Source organism: Streptopelia decaocto (assembly GCF_964273445.1).
Source record: "Streptopelia decaocto genome assembly, chromosome: Z".
NCBI lineage: Eukaryota > Metazoa > Chordata > Aves > Columbiformes > Columbidae > Streptopelia > Streptopelia decaocto.
This window is the reverse complement of record NC_138657.1, coordinates 13,300,312-13,317,032: the sequence shown is the minus strand read 5'-3', so window position 1 is coordinate 13,317,032 and position 16,721 is coordinate 13,300,312. Positions and strand designations below refer to the sequence as shown.

The following is a 16,721-nucleotide window of genomic DNA, read 5'->3' as shown; positions in this document are numbered from 1 at the left end:
AAGGAAAAGTAAGGCACAATTCAGAAAGCAGTTTATGCACAAACCTTCACTGAGAGCATTTAGCCAGCTTTAAAAGGAATCAGGACAATATTTCTCCATGGGTTAGAGTTTGGAAAATATTGTGTTGTACAGCTTCTTGATGAAGTGCTAGAACCACTGGGATTTTCTTTTTTTTCTGCAGAATCATAGAACAGCTGAGGTTGCCTGGCACCTATAGATACCACATAGTCCAAATCCCTGCTCAAAGCAATGTCACCTAAAGAGGGCTGTCCAGGACCATGTCAGGTTTTCACTTGTTCCACAAAAAGGCACATTGCATTATGCCTGCCTACGTTTCTTCAGGAATTGGAGACGTTGTAGGTGTCATACACGTATATGCTTATGTTGATTGAAAGTGAGCCTGTAAAGTGAGACAAAATGGATAGTCTTGTTTTCAGCAGTTCACAAGGCCTGCTGAAACACACTGCATATGGCAATGTATTGATAACTTGCAGTGTATCCATGGTTTCTTTCTAGACAGGATAAATCAATATGCCACCTGAATGTGTCCTAAGGGATAGAAGGAGGCCCTGCAAAAGAGAACTTCACTGCCAGAGTAGTGATGCTAGGTTAGCTGCAGCTGTTAAATGCTGAGGATGTGTCACAAGCAAGATACAAGGCAGGATATCTCAAAGGTAGGAAAAGGGGCAGTCTGAAGGCCCTTAAAAGATCCTTCTTCCTTTGGAACACAGAGAGCACAAAAGTGATTTAATGCTGCAGTTGGTGGTTAGCAATATTCCTGCACTAAGCAGACAGAGGAGGGATTGGGGCCAGAGTGGTGCGGAAGGTGATCCAAGTCCAGCAGCAGGGCAAGTCAGGAACATGCTCCAACTGGTGTGTGCTTTCCCCTTGCATTCCAGCATTCTCTCCATTCACAAAATTATCCTTAGGATCATCATATGCTGCAGTATTATTAACTTCGCTGGGATGCAAGGTCTCCCAGAAAAATGTTTCACCTGCACTTGGAAGGCACCATATCAGCAAACTGACAAAGCTCTTCCATCTTCCTGTCCTTGACTTGGGTGGGTGTCAGCAGTGTGGAAATGCAGAAAAACACATATGTCTGTATTTTTTGTTCTCCAGCTGGGCAGAAAGAAGGGAAGGAGTTGCCAAACAAAAGCAGACGTTACAAATAATCTTGAATTTTAATGCAGTAGTTGAGGACAACCTGTGCCCTGCTAGGTTCACCATGGCAGGAAATGAGCCCACATTATCTCCCTTAATTAGAAAATGGGCCAAGAGCTGATTAAATAAACAGACTGCAACATGCTTTAATAAACAGGAAAGCAACTGATTTATCAACATAACTTCAAGAAGGGAGAATAATTGGGGAAGCAGGCAGTGGATTAATAGTAATATTAGCCTGGAGGACTTATGCTCTTTGTTTAAAATAGATTTTTATCACCCTTTTGCAGCTCAGTGCAGCAGTTATAAAATCAAATGAAGCAAATAAGCCAAATAGGGTCACCCCTCCCATTTGGGAGTTGCATAACTTGTCCTTTCTGCAGTCAGAGGGAGCTATAAATGCTGCATCTTTTTCCCATCCCCATCACTATGCTGATTTGACAGATCCCTGAGACTTTCATAGAGTTGCTTTATATGGGGACTATAAAGGAAGCTGGCACAGTCACTGACCCTGAAGGTGGTCCTGAAGAAAAAAAAATGCATGTCCAATTGGTTAATTTGTGGTAAACAAAGAAGTCAGAAAACGTTATCTGCCCTTTTCTACAGCTAATGGGCGGACAAGGCGGTCTGCACTGTGAGAGCTCTCAGTTGACCTCTAAGGCACTCCTCCATGGGGAGGCTATCTGGAAATAAACTAGGGTTTGAATTTTAAGATGTGGTATCTGCTTTGTGCTCGCTCCCTGTGTGGCTGGCTTTATTTTTCACTGGCAGTAGTTAACCTTAATTCACTTTTGAGCCTCTTCCCATGGCCAAAACTCTCTAGTGAAGTGCTGCTTATTACCTCCATCCCACCCTCACCCCATGTAGGGTGCTTTAAACACAGCATCTAAATGTGCTTTTTAGTGAGAAGCTTAACATAGTTGCCTCAGCACAGCAACTTACTGTTCAAACACCAGCCCAGCTACGGCAAATAATGCCCTTTATTTCCTTCCTGTGATATCTTTGTCTAATAACAGATTTCATAGTACATAGGGCTTAAGAAATGTGCCAGAGTATTTTATAAGCACATTATGAACGAAAGAGTCTTGATTTGTCACCCGTTAGCAAAACTGTTGACTACAAATCTGGGTATTGAGGGGAAAAAAGGCAATTAAACAAAACACTTTGTTAAGAAACTTTTCTCCCCCAGGCTCAAATTCAGTAAAAAACTTAATCTTCCTTCCTTCTGGGTCTCAGCTCACCTTGGATTTGATACACATTACACTCAGCTACTCCTTGTCCCTTCAGTGAGGTGAGGGACAATGCAGGAGACCAGGGATGTGTCTACTGCTTCTTGCTTTTAACTTGTTTCTCTCCACTCCAGCATGGATTTACAGTGGCACACAGTCCCTCCGTGGTGTCCCAGCACTGGTGTGGGTTTCCCGTGACCCACAGCCCCTTTCAGGGGTGCACCTGCTCTGGCACAGAGCACTTCAAGAGAATGTCTCCAGCCATATCCCCAACACCGCTATCAGCCATGAGGCCTCTCCTCTTAGTGGCTGCTGCTTTCTGAAATATCTGTGAGCAGAGATGTTGCAAGTTGTCTCTGCTGCTCTACCACCCATTTTAAACTTGAATAAGAAAATCATTCAAATTTGCTTTTTGTCTAATGTCATTTTCATAGTTTAAAATAAATAGAAGCAGCAAGTAATAAGTCAGTAGCAAAAAAAAAAAGTGAGAAAAGCACATTAAAATTATGTATAACGTAACCACATTTATTTTATAATGTATTCTACCATCAAACAGCAAATTTTAACAATGCAAAAACTGCAATTACTTTTGCACCAACCTGCTTAAAGCCAGGATGTCGGAAGTGCTGCCATATGTGTGGCATTGTTTGTGAAAAGATAGTGTTCGCATCTCCAGGCCTTTCAGCCAGTATCTTCCATGACCACTTAAGGTATAGTTCTAGAATCGTATTGAGCCAAGCTCAGTGTAGGCTGAAACTGGAAATGCTGATCCTGCCCTTCCTATCACCGCTTAGTGGATAGTCCTCTTTCCTTGTGTCAGAGCTAGCCTTTGTGTTACTATAGGCAGATCCAGGAATGGATCAGCTGAGCACGAGCTCAGCCAAAACGGTTGGTTTTCATAACATCACAGAATAGTCTGGGTTAGAAGGGACCTTTAAAGTTCATCTAGTCCAACTCCCCTGCCATGAGCAGGGCCATTTTCACCCAGATCAGGTTGCTCAGAGCCCCATCCGGCGTGGACTTGGATGTCTCCAGGGATGGGGCATCTACCACCTCTCTGGGCACCCTGGGCCAGCGTTTCACCACCCTCAGCGTAAACAATTTCTTCCTCATGTCTAGCCTGCATCTCCTCTCTTTTACTTTAAAACCATTATCCATTGTTCTGTTGCAACAGGCCCTGCTAAAAAGTCTGTCCCCATCTTTCTTATAGGCCTCTTTTAAGTACTGAAAGGCCACAATAAGGTCTCCCTGGAGCCTTCTCTTCTCCAGGCTGAACAACCCCAACTCTCTCAGCCCATCCTCACAGCAGAGCTCTTCCAGCCCTCTGATCATTTTTGTGATGTCTTTCCTGTACTGAGGGCTCCATAGCTGGATGCGGCACTCCAGGTGTGGTGTCACCAGAGCAGAGGGGCAGAATCATCTCCCTCGACCTGCTGGCCACTCTTCTTTTGATGCAGCCCAAGATACGATTGGCCTTCTGGGCTGCAAGTGGACATTGCCGGCTCATGTCCAATCTTTCATCCACCAGTACCCGCAAGTCCTTCTCAGCAGGGCTGCTCTCAGTCCCTTCATCCCCCAGCCTGGATTGATACTGTGGGTTGCCCTGAGTCAGGAGCAGGACCTTGCACATGGCCTTCTCGAACCTCATGAGGTTCACATGTTCTTCCTTCTCAAGCTTGTCCAGGTCCCTCTGGATGGTATCTTGTCCCTGAGGCATGTCACCTACACCACTGACCTTGGTGTCATCTGCAAACTTGCTGAGGGTGCATTCAATCGCATTGTCTGTGTCATTGATGAAGGTATTAAACACTACTGGTCACAACAGGGACCTCTGAGGGACACCACTCATCACTGATCTCTATCTGGACATTGTGCCATTGACCACTAGTTTCTGGCTGAGACCATCAAGCCATTTCCTTCCCCACTGAACAGTCCACCCATCAAATCCATACGTCTCCAACTTAGAGAGAAGTATGTTGTGGGCAACCATGTCAAAGACTTTACAGAAGTCCAGATAGATGACATCCTTAGCTCTTCCCTTGTCCACTGACGCAGTCACTCAATCATAGAAGGCACTAGGTTGGTCAGGACTTGCCGTTGGTGAGGCCATGCTGGCTGTCCCAAATCCCTGTCCTTCATGTGCCTTAGCACAGCTTCTAGGAGGATCCACTCCATGATCTTCCCAGGCACAGAGGTGAGGCTGACAGGTTGGTAGTTCCTGGGCTCCTCTTCCCATTTTTAAAAATAGATGCAATGTTGCCCAGTTTCCAGTCACCAGGACTTCACCTGACTGCCATTCCTTCTCAAATATCATGGAGAGTGGCTTGGCAACTACATCAGCCAATTCCCTCAGGACAATAGGATGCATCTCATCAGGTGCCACAGACTTATGTATGTTCAGGTCCTTCAGGTAGTCATGAACCTGATCTTCACTTACAATGGGAGGGACTTTGCTCCCCCAGTCTCTGTCTTGCAGATCGTTTTCCACTTGAGAGGTGTAGGAAGAGAGCTTGTCAGTGAAGACTGAGGCAAAGAAATTGTTGATTATCTCAGCCTTCTCCTTGTCCGTTGATACCAGTTTGCTAGTCTTGCTTATTTGAGGGGGTACGCTTTCTTTGACCTTCCTTTTCTGGTTTATGTTATCTGTGGAAGCCCTTCTTGTTATTCTTTGCACCCCTTGCCAAGTTCGGCTCCAGCTGCACCTTGGTCTTCCTGAGCCATCTCTGCACAACCAGGCAGTGTCCCTGTACTCTTCCCAGGACACCTGTTCTGCTTCCATTACCAGTTTCTTCTTGCCCTTCAGTTTGACCAGCAGGTCTCGACACAGCCATATCAGCCTCTTGCCCTCCTTACCAGATTTCTTACACCTGAGGATTATGATCTCTTGTGCTCTATGGAAAGCCTCCTTACAGGTCTGCCAGATCTGCTCTGCTCCCTTGTCCCTGAGGGCAGTTTCCCAGCGGATCCTGTTGACTAACTCCTTGAAGAGCTGAAGTTTTGCCAGGACACTTTCCTGAGCAGTTGCACACAGGCTGATATTGGCACAAGACAGGTGGTAGAAACAAGGAGCCAGGGGAAAGGTGATGGTGCAACTGCCACTTTTGTGGCAGCCTGCACTTGTGGTGACACACACACAGCCAGAAGTGTGTGTGCTGGAGCAGTGTCCCTGCCTTCACGTAGGAGTCTGCGCTTGCAGCAGTTGCTGGGGCTGGTCCTGCCAGGTGTTTAGGGGATCACATAGCAGTCAGGATACCAAATCAAGAGTCTCCATTTTTTCAGGAGTTTCTCCAGGCACACTGTCTGTTTCAGAATGAGCTAAATAAAAGCACTGTAAATAGATGGTGCTCAGGTGAACCCTTGAGAGCTTCTCTTTTATGCTTTTTTGTTTTGTCAGGACTAGAGCAAGATATAAATATCAGTCCCCCAGCTCTGTCACTGCTGTGCATGAGGCCCAAGTAGCTTCTGTTACACATCCAATTTACAACAAAGAGTACATCTTCTGCAAAATAATTGGCAGCTTTGCTGCATCTCTGTCTATACTACAAAAAATGTTTACTCCAATTCTTTGCCAGAAATGCCATAGACATAGCAATTGGGCAAGGCTTTTCGCTGCTGCCAACTTGCCACCAGTAGTCTTTTCTTAAAAAAAAAAAAAATAAAATAAAATAAAAAAAGAAGAAACCAAGCATTTCCAGACCCTAGTCCATTTTTTTCCACTTCAAAAGATACAGTGACAATATCCAACAAAATTTCTTTTACATTGTAGAAATGACGAGAATTTATCAACAAATGGATTTGATCACTAACAGAACAAGGAGCCAGTGGTAGCTGGATCAACTCCATCTTTTCCATCTCCTCTGTTTCCTGTAAGAAAATAGGGCAGAAGAGAGAACTCTGGGATTTAACTTTGCTGAAAAATAGGATTCTCAGCTTGATGCTCCAAGAAAGCAGAGTCATAAGGTGCACTGCAGTGCCAGAGTTTGTCAGTAAATAATTTCTAAGCATGCATGTTTTTAATGACTATTTTTATCACATCAGCTGCTTTGCTTGCACTGAACCCAAGCACATGCTGCTGTGAGAACAGGAGGACAGAAGGACTTTCCTACTGATGGTTTTCTGTGTGTCACAGACTCATCAGAGGATTTGAAGTGGTTCTTCTTGGTGCTCTGGATTAGCCACTCTGCCCTCTCATGCTTTGATGCAATTTTCTCTTTTGTGGTTACATAAGTACAGGTGTCTGTTGCTGGTGAAGAGTACAACACGTAAGTCCTCTTTTAAAGTTTAGCTAATGAATGTAGATTATAGCCTGTTGGATAAAAAGGGCTTCTCCAAATTATTTCACCGTTTGCAATAAACAGCATCACATTTGTACTTTGAAGAAATTATTAATGCAAAATAAAAAGAGCTATAGTTAACAGTCCAGAATAACGTGAGGACAAGAAGCTTTTCAAGAAGCTTATTCCTCGAAATGTCTTCAATTTTGCAAAACATTAAAAGAGCAGAAACTAACTGCAAAATAGCATCTGATACTTTTGCACTTTTTTTTCTTTTTTTTTTTACACTGAACTTCTATAAGATTGCTATAATACAAAAGATGCATCACACATTATAAAGTCTTTTCCATAAGTATTTCATTCATTTTGAGCTTCTGATGAGTTAATGTGATTTTTTTGCTTAGTCAATAGATTGTTACTCTGTGCTAGCTCAGTGTGTATGGGGAATAGCTGCCTTGGTTACAGCAACAAAGAAAAAACAGAGTAGAAAAGGGCAATTGTGGTTGCAAAACCACAAAAAAAATGACAGGGGCATTCCAGATCAAGTGTGTTATAAAAAGGGAATTTGAAACTGTTTGCTTTATAATGGGTACATAACTGTTTCTTCTGCTCACATGAGCTTCCTGCACATGGACTTCCACTGTGCTTAAGTTCTGAGCTGAATCAGAGCCAAAATTGCCCTTTAGTAACCACAGTGTGATACATGACGCTGCCTGTTCTAGTGACATGTAGCTGATGTGAATCAGAGTTGCAGTTCATACACCATCAAGGAGATGGTGTATGCACTGGAGAATGCACTGTCGGTAGAATCAGAAAGTGACAAGAACATTAACAGTTTAATCAAATGGCCTTTCCATTTGTAAGTGTCCGTTTACGCTAGTTCTTGCACTGGTTAGCAAAAGAGGTCCTTGCTGGTGTCTGTGCTCTGTGTGGAACTCACAGTAACAGCAAGTGGAGACTGGAAAAAGCTTTTTCGCCAGCATTGCGAAACATAGCATGGGGACTCCTCGACTGTGGTTCCTGCCATGGTTTTGGAAATGCGTTTGTCCTGTCTGCATTAGCTTCTCAACTGTTCTGATCGCTATGGAGAGAACTACTGCTGTGCGTCCTCTTGGACAAAAATATCTTCTCTCCAGTTTAGAAATACCCTCTGCTTTTCTGAATAACATAGATCAGCTGCCCCTACTGGACTGAAACAAGGATGCAATCCACTGATTTGGTGTTGTCAATCTTCACAAATAAAAGACTGTGTGAAAAAAACAACAGCAGCAAAACTTGAGATTTCCTAGAAGTCAAAACAACTTGAAATTTTGGATAACTATTAAAAATAATAGTTATTATTTCTGTTTCCCTTCTGTAACATTTAATGGCTTGACCCAGAAGTCTAACTGGCATCAGAAGGCAGTTGTGAAGACATTAATAAGAAGTTTCAGGAAAGCTGTTGTACCTAACTAAAAATATGTGTTTTCATAATTTGAATGGTACCTATTGAGTGACTCCATTACTTTTATTGAGTGTTAGATCAGGCTGTTATTATTCTTTCTAAGCTGACACAAAACAGAAAACTTAGAAACAGCAAGTCCAATTTTTCTGATTGTCAAAAACCCAGTGCCACGTGAACTTGGCAGTTTTGTTAAAAAAAAAAGAAAAAAAAAGAAATATGTATTTATTGTTCCATTTAAATAGATGTTGGTGGATAAAATTATTTATGTAAAATACATATGATATACAACAAAATTGTAGTTCATAGTAGAGAACTAACATGTCTCCTGATAAATTTTCTGCAAAATTTTGTACTAGAAGCAGTGTTGCTCTTTGCTTATTGACTCTGCATGACATCAATGCCCAAAATGGCACATTTAAAGTCCATTTAATAGGGTAAAATTATACACTAAAGCCAACACAGAGTACTTTTATTGTTACAGAAGACAAAAACATGCAGAATGTGGAAGTACCTCCTTGGAATATGAATCCTTTAAGCAAGTTGGTCATCCAAATGCATGTTCTTTGTGTCTGCCTGGATCTAACCCTACTGACAGCAGCATTTGGCAGTGTAATTTCCTGGTCCTGTTCCAGCTTGCAGTCAGTTGATAAAATGCCTTTGTCATCAGTGATAAGGCATTACATTTGCAGACAGGAATATTATCTCTGTCCTCAAACATCATTATACAAATTCAGGAGTAATCAACTGGGATTATTATCAGGCCAACCTTAGCTTCAGAATAACTGCCCTGAAGCCAAACAGATTGTAGGAGAGATTAATTTAGTCCTGTACATCATGATTATTGAGACTCATTCAAGTGGAATACATCCTGAAACCAAACAAAGGGAATACCCAAATTATCAATATGACCATTGGATAGCAATTACTAGTCTGCCATTTTTTTCTGTCAGTATACAGAGACAGTGGCAACTACAGAAGTAGGGGAAATATGTTTTTAGTAACTTTAGAGAAAACAATTTCTAAACGAAGGTTCAACACATGGCTCTAACTAAAAATGCCAGGAAAAAAAAAAAAAAGTTTTTCAAATGACTCTTAAGTGTTACAGCTCTGGCTTTGGCATTCCTATCCTGGTCAGTTAGCTGTCTGAGTATAGATTAGTTGTGCAGCACAAGATTTTACACCGCGTGATCTGTGCTATTCCATAGTAAAGAGCCTCTTTTGTGACCAGGATACAAAGAGCTTTGTCCACAGGATAATTATTTGTCAACTGTTGAAATCTTTGTGAAGAAAACAACAAAAAAAGTTGCAGAAATCATAGCTACTTGGGCTTTGAAGAACAGTATGTAAAATGTTATTTAAAACCTTTTGCTTCTGCATCTGCTTATTCTGTGGTTCTGATTTGAACAAAAAGACTGAACTGGCTCCATGGGTACATCACTGAGTTTCTATGCATGTATATGGGATTCCTTTAGGGTGTGACTCACTTTTTGGTCAGTGGGAGCAGGGAGGAGAAAGGTATGTCCCAGTGATGCTTGTGCTGCCCCAGCAGAGCTTTCTAACAATGAACCACAGATCAGAGGGGTTGTTTGTGTATTGCCTTCCTGGCCAACATCGTGCATTTACTCACAGGATTGTTACACAGGAATTAAGTTCCTTACCATAAGAACGTGGTTAAGGCTGGGCAATGCTTTTCTTTGGGTTGCAGTGTTTGAAGATGAGTACATGACAGGCTACACATGAAAACTTGTTTTCTGTAGTGAATTGGGCATGGTGTCCATTGCTGGCATCTCCTTGCTGTTGGCCACTTGGTCAGGTCTTCCAAGCTGCAGGTACCTCTGGGCAGGGAGGTTACACAGCTGATGTCTGGGTTTTTTATGCTTTATGTTTTGCCAACTCCATATTTGACTCACTCAAGCATAGAAACACCATTCTTTATTGTGGAACTAATTGTTCCTGTAACCTATTCAGATTTGATCAGCATCTCCCCATAGGTAAGTTTGTCCCGTTAAAAAAAGATTTCTTCAGCTATTCATGCATGCTGTAAGATGTTGGATTTTTTTTCCATCCTTTGCCTGCCTTATTTAAACGTGAACTCAGGAGAGGAAATTAAAATAGTTAGGTATAGATTTATGTGCTGAATGTATCTGACATGCATGTTAGAGCAGCAGGGAAGGAAGAGGACCAGGCATCCATCAGAGATAAAGATTGATTACCCTTTTAAGACTGTCTGTTGCTTTTTTCCTTCTTCTGGGAAATCATGTTGGTATTCCCTGAGAAATACTGAAGAATGCATCCTTTCATGAAATCACAAATACTAACAATACAAACAGATTCCTGGTGTTTACAAAGGAGCTTGCTAGCATTAACTCCAGAAAGTGAGGAAGTATTTTAAGGACTTGACAAAGAATAGCAAGTGTTTCTCTTTAAGTGACTTAGAAGTTAGTTCCGAGTTAAATTCTGCTCAGTGGTTGGTCTGTGGGCTTATTCAACACACAGATAGGGTCCAGATTTAATTTTCTGTTTTGTATTTTGGCTTTGAAAAACAGCACTTACTTCTGACTTCATTCTTTTAGTTAGTTGCGTAATCTAAAATTGAGAGCAGGAATAAGTCTGAATGCAGTGGTACAGAATAATGCTCTGGAATTTCTTGTAAATCGTTTGAAATAGAAAGCGCATCTGGTATGAAGAGCTCTGGTATGGAGTTCCTGTTAACAATGTTTTGGATGTTTAGTCAGCACAGAAAGACTTTGGAAGTTTTAAATGTATTTTTAAAAGTTTGTCTGTGCCTGTGTGTGTCTGTGTCTGATTCACCAACTTGTCTGTCTAGCCTGTGTATTGCATTTAATATCCAGCTGCGGCTGGGTAATCTGGTACCTTAAGCCACAGCATTTCCAGTCTTCCTGCCTTCTCAGAAGAGTCAGTCAACAGATAGTTGTCATTTCCCATGTTTGGGAAGTACCCTTATGTGCTTTTAATTAATGATTATTAGGCAAGAACATACCCTACTCCTTTCAGAAATTAAAATCAGCAGTAAAGTTTCAGAGAAGCACAAAATGAGGAAGAATCAGGAAAAACCAAAGAAGACTCAGCTTTGAGTTTGTGTTGGAGGCAATGCCCACCTAATGGCTGTGCACCACCTGGATAACTAAGGAGCCAGACCTCTGGTAAGGTTTACAGGACTTCTCTGAGTTTACTGGAGTAGGACTGTGTCCTGAGTTCCCTGGTGCCTGTTAGAACCTGTGAGAGATTTTCCAGCAGGCTTGGTGAAGAGCAAGCGCTGAGTTTTTAAAGATAAGTATCCCAGAGGCAGCGCTTGGTGATGAGGAGCGGTTTGCTCCGTAAAGGGCTCAGCAGAAGGCTCTGCCATGCACAGCACGCCCCGTGCTGCCCCGGCTGGACTCTCTGGGTATCACCCTTCCTCTCATTCTCACAAGCATTTTCAGTGAAACTAACATTTCTTTGCCAGCTTCATAATTATATCGACCCCTTTGAGAAACCGTTTCCTGTTTGTTTTTCTTCCCTATTATAAATTCCTCTAAGAAAAAAACAACTAAATGTAGGCCACTCACAAACCATGTACCAATTCAATAAGGATCATGTTGCTTTTTTCTTTTTTTAAAAAAGCACATCTCGTTCATTGTCACTGGCTGGAATCAGTAAAAGCTTAGGCACATATATACAGAAACACAATGTGACCATATGTCTGTGCTTTTGTATCTTTCATTTACCAATAACAATATAGATCAATACAGAAAAAGTTTCTGTGCATCGGAGATGATGATGTTTTGAAGTTTTAGCATTTTTCTGACTTTACAACTTTAGTGAGCATTTCCAAAACCAAAGCCAAGCAGGTGTTGGAACAGGAGGCCTGCTAAATAGAAACAGGGAGAAAGAAAACTGCAGAACCATTTGCAGCAACATTCTCCTGACAGAGTGGGGGAACAGGATTTAGGGGGAAGGCAGTGGATGTAGGGGATCATGAATATAACTGTATAACCAGATAAAAATCCAGAAATGGAGGGAGAGGCTTGAGGAGAATTTGTATTACAATAACAAATAAATTATGCCTTGATGGAAAAGTTAGGAATGGCATGGTGGCTTCACTCTTCATGACTCTTGAGCAGTGAAATACTCATAGCTGCACATAGCTGAAACACTTCAGAAACTCACATGGCAAACTGGTTTAAAGCCCTCTAGTTTGCATCTTCTGCATAGGTCATCAAGGCCTCTACTCCTCTGTTTGTCTGGACACATGTATCCATGTCTAAACTCCTGCCTTTGATAGTATTTTTTTCTTTAAGGTGAGAATGGCGATACATTTTGCATGTTGAATGTGTTTCTTGTGAGGTTTTATTATTCTGTCTGGAGGCAGTTTGCCTTCCACTGCTCCTGAAGGAGGGTGGCCAAGTTTACAATGACTCTGATGCTGTCCATATCACCCTCTTTATACTGCCTTTCTAGAAGGGCAAGATGCTACTGTCTGACTGCAAACAGCTGTTCAGCAGTAGCTGCAGGAGGAAGTGGTGCTGCTTTACTTCACAGACCTACCAGTTATTGGTAGCACAGTATGCGTGTGCAGACACTGAGTACATGCAAATTTAGGGGTCTGCAAAGATTGACTCTGCCTCGAGGAGCATTAGCACCTAATTGATCTTCAAATAAGGGAAATAAAATAATTATTTAAATGGTGTCAGGCCCTGTCAGTAAAACCACTGCATGGTGTCAAACCACATCAGTGCTTGTGGCCCCTGCCTTGCCCTGCCCTGCCCAGGAAGGGCTTCATGAGAGCTTTGTATTAAACTAAGTGCTGCTGGACTTTACCAGCTTCTGGAATGCCTGCGGTAGTCAGAGCTCATTAATGTGGTGTTGATGTAGTGGTGAATTATCTGCCGCACTTCAGTATTCCTAGCATAGTTGCTTTTTCTGATGTCTCGAAAGAAGAGGGAGAGGCATTTTGAATCTGCTTATGTATAAAACAGTAGGAAACTGAATTATATTAAGTCCTGCATTTGGCGTTTGTTGCTCTGAAGGAATAAACCTAATTACAGCTATTTAAAAGAAAAACAAAACAGCTCCCCCAAGCCCCACAAAACATTTAAGAAGAAAAAGGGACAGAATCTTCTGTGAACATTCACCCTTATCACCTTTAACAAATTAAAGGAGCAACTACTAGTTCAGATTATTGTATGGATCACTGTGCAGATCACACATTACTGTATAAATTACTGTATAAGTTACCATTGTCTTTGTAACAGCTGCAAATCTCAATATTCCATTCTATTACACACATGATGGCGAAATAACAAGTGGTGCAAAATATTTTATGAATCTACAAGAAACAAAAACTAATTAAAACTCTGGAAGAGGAAAAAAAGTCCTGTGATTCTGCATGGGATTGTAGGTGGAGAAATTGTCTGTTAAGCACAGAATAAGATCCAGTTGCAAGACTGCCAGGAAGCCCTTTACTGACACATCACCTGATACATCCTTCCAGAAAATCTGACAAATGTGAAGCATTTTATAGAAAAGGGCAGCCAGTTACCACAGAGTTTGTGTCAAAGTACCTGTAAATCAGATCAAAGAAAACCTTATATGGATCCCAAACCCCAGGTCCTATTGGAGTCTGTGAATGCTCCAAGGCTCCATCGTAGAGACAAATGCCACAGCTCTGGTCAAGTCTTAGTGATTTGTGTTCATGTGCTTGATGCGTCCATGTGTCGGCAGAAATAAGTAGGCAAAAAATGTATCTCTGTGTTTCCTGTTGGCCGCAGGTTTAATGACAACAATTGCAATCCTTGTTCTTACATTAAGTGAAAAGGTCTCCTGCTCTTGCGGGTGATTTATTTCTTTCTTGTGGGATGCAGTACCATTTACATGACACAGCTAGGGAATTAGTAGGGTATTAAAGCTGTCAAAAATGACAAAATGTTGCACGCTAATTGCCAGTTACGTTCATTGTCCTTGAAAGTGACAAAGAGGAGCACAACCATGGTGGCACACAAAACCACATGCATTTGCAGAGATGCAGAAACGTTAACTAAGAAAAGGTATGTGTTCACTTTTCAACAAATGCCATTTGCTTTTTAATCTCCCCTTCTTGTTTTACAGAAAGAGATGACAAGCAAGATGTGTCACTAAAAAGTTACCGACCGAAGAAAAGTCCGGTTTCCTTCTTAATGCAGAGTTCAAGAACGTGACAGCCCTCATGCACTGAGCTTGCATATTAACCCATGAAAGCAGGGAACCACAGTTACTTTCACAAATGCTTCCCACCACTGTCAGTGCTCTTAATCCTGGATATGCTGCTAGGAACTTCATCTGAGTTAAATGGATTATTGGGAAAAAGAAGAACCAACTTCAGATTAGTTCTAGCTCTGGGGGATAAGAACCCCTTCAGCCATGAATGACAGACTGTGCTTCTGCTGCTAGAGCTTTACTGAAATTCAGATCCCTGGGCTGACCTCCTGATTAGTTGTTTTGAAACAGAATTGTATTGTTAGCTGCAATGTTTCTTTTTTTTCTTTTGTTTCTTGGTATGTGCTTTGTTTCCTAAGTGCAGCAGAATATTATGATGCTCTGGAATCACAAAAGACTTTTAGACTTTTAATGCGCTCTACCCCTCACCAGGCCCTCCAAGGCTTGGCCATCGTTCCCAAATGCCAGCAAGCCTGTATTTCCAGGATCACAGCTGTGTCCTTCAGCTGATCAGGCAGTTTGTTCTTCATTGTGACTCGTAATTGTGTGACAATGGGACAGTTTCTGATCTCAGTTACATGAGTAGGAATCCAGATATAGCATTGCGGTGTTTAAGTCTTTTCTTTGAATTCATACTGACTGAAAGCAAATCTGCTCAGTATCTCCAAATTACATAAAAAAACAGCTATAGTCGGCATTTTCCTAAGTACCCTATGAAGTACACCAATCTGTCATGTAATATGATATCCTCACATCCTCTTAGAATCCTTCTCATTCATCTTAAAATTTAATCTTTCCAGGGAAAAAGAAATTTAATTTTAATAACTAGGAGAAAGCTACAGTAAAGATGAGCAATATATTATAAAGTTAGAGCAGGAGGGAACGCGTGAAGGTCTCTGTTGCATCTAAACAGTGTCCAGCAGTGTGGTTTGCTTCCCACACTGGACTGACACAACAGGTTTTTTTCCAGTACTCAGTCCAACTTAAATAACACATGTATGGACAGCCTGGATGGATCCATCACAGTGAATCAAGTGTTCTATGCCAAATATGCCCCGATAAGTGGCTTTCTTCTGAAAAAAATAAAAAAAAAAAAGAAAAAAAACCCCCACGCCTTACTTAACAGAGAGATCACAAGAAAGATACAGCTGGATAAATGGGAATCAAGTGGAACACACCTATATATTCTGTGCCTTGTAATGAATTTTGCACATTTGTGTTATTCTGAAAGATTACTCCTTCCTGGGTTAAGTGCTGAACCCTGTTGCTGCCTTCCCCTTGAGTGAGTTAGGTATGTTTACATCTTCTGAGACAGTATCAGAAGCAAATCTTGTAGAGTATCCAGTGATTGGAACATTTAGAATAGAGGGGTAGAAGACACTAAGGAATAACAGCTAGCTTTTTCTAGCTCGTATTGTGGTACCTCCTGATTTGCTTGCCTCCTTGCTTAAAATAGGGCTTGTAAATGTTAGTGATCATGTCCTTACTGGGACAAAGGGCTTTTGTCTATGAACAAAACAGTGTAGCTACGGTGGGGGTCTTTCTGCATCTTTAGAATTATGCAAGCAGCATTATCCTTTTCTTTCAAGGGGATGGACTGAAGTGTGCCTACCGCCTTCGGTGGTCTTTGCAATCAGGTTAATTCTTTGAGGATTAGAATGCACACACAGATAATTTCTGGCCTTCTGGCACTTCTGCAGGATATAACTAGCTTGTGGAATTAATTGCCAGAGCTACTGCTGAGCTTAGTTGCCTCATTTTCAAGAAAGTGAGAAATGTTTCATCTTTGGAAGAAAGTACATGGTACCTGTGGGTGACAAGTGCCTGGAATTACAGCATCAGTTGTGTATGAAAGAAAGGGTTTCTTGTAGTCATTCAAAGTGCCTGGGCTGTTGCACTGTTGGAGGTGGAGCTGTATCTGATACAGTGCTCTTGAATTTCACTGTGGTCAGTTGACATCTGGTGTTCTTACGGCTGAGCAGTCCTGCAGTGCTATATTTTAAAGAGCAACATGAAGATGCAAATGTGTAGAATTTTGTACATAAAGATCAAAGTCACTACGTAAATTGAAAATGTGGTATTTAATGCACAAAATAATTTATTCATTTTATTATGCAGCTTACACTATACTATTTTGAGTCGATTCACTGTAGCTCAGTCTAACGATACAGCAGAATTTGTTCCAAGTTACTTTCAATTATTTTTGATTAACCTTTTTTGTGAATGCAGAACATATCTGTTGGATTATTTTCCTTTTTCTAAAACTGTTTTTCATAAACTCATGTGTTTCCTTTTCTAGTGCAGCACACTGTATGGGGCAAAGGAGGGAAATGCAGAGTGGAACCCTAGAGGATTTGTGTTTGACTTGACCAAAATTCCTGTAATGGGGGGAAAGCCCATCACAACCCCAGAGCT

General features: G+C 41.6%; 1 protein-coding gene across 3 annotated transcripts in view; it reads left to right on the top strand.

Annotated features, from left to right (window-relative positions):
• MOB3B (MOB kinase activator 3B) overlaps nucleotides 1-15,411 on the top strand; it is an 80,699-nt gene extending 65,288 nt beyond the window's left edge. For all 3 annotated transcript variants that reach the window (XM_082075528.1, XM_082075530.1, XM_082075529.1), the window contains one exon: nucleotides 14,220-15,411. In XM_082075528.1, coding sequence (XP_081931654.1) covers nucleotides 14,220-14,249 — 30 coding nt within the window. In that variant the 3' untranslated portion in view covers nucleotides 14,250-15,411. The remainder of the gene's footprint in view (nucleotides 1-14,219) is intronic.
• The last annotated feature ends 1,310 nt before the right edge of the window (nucleotides 15,412-16,721 follow it).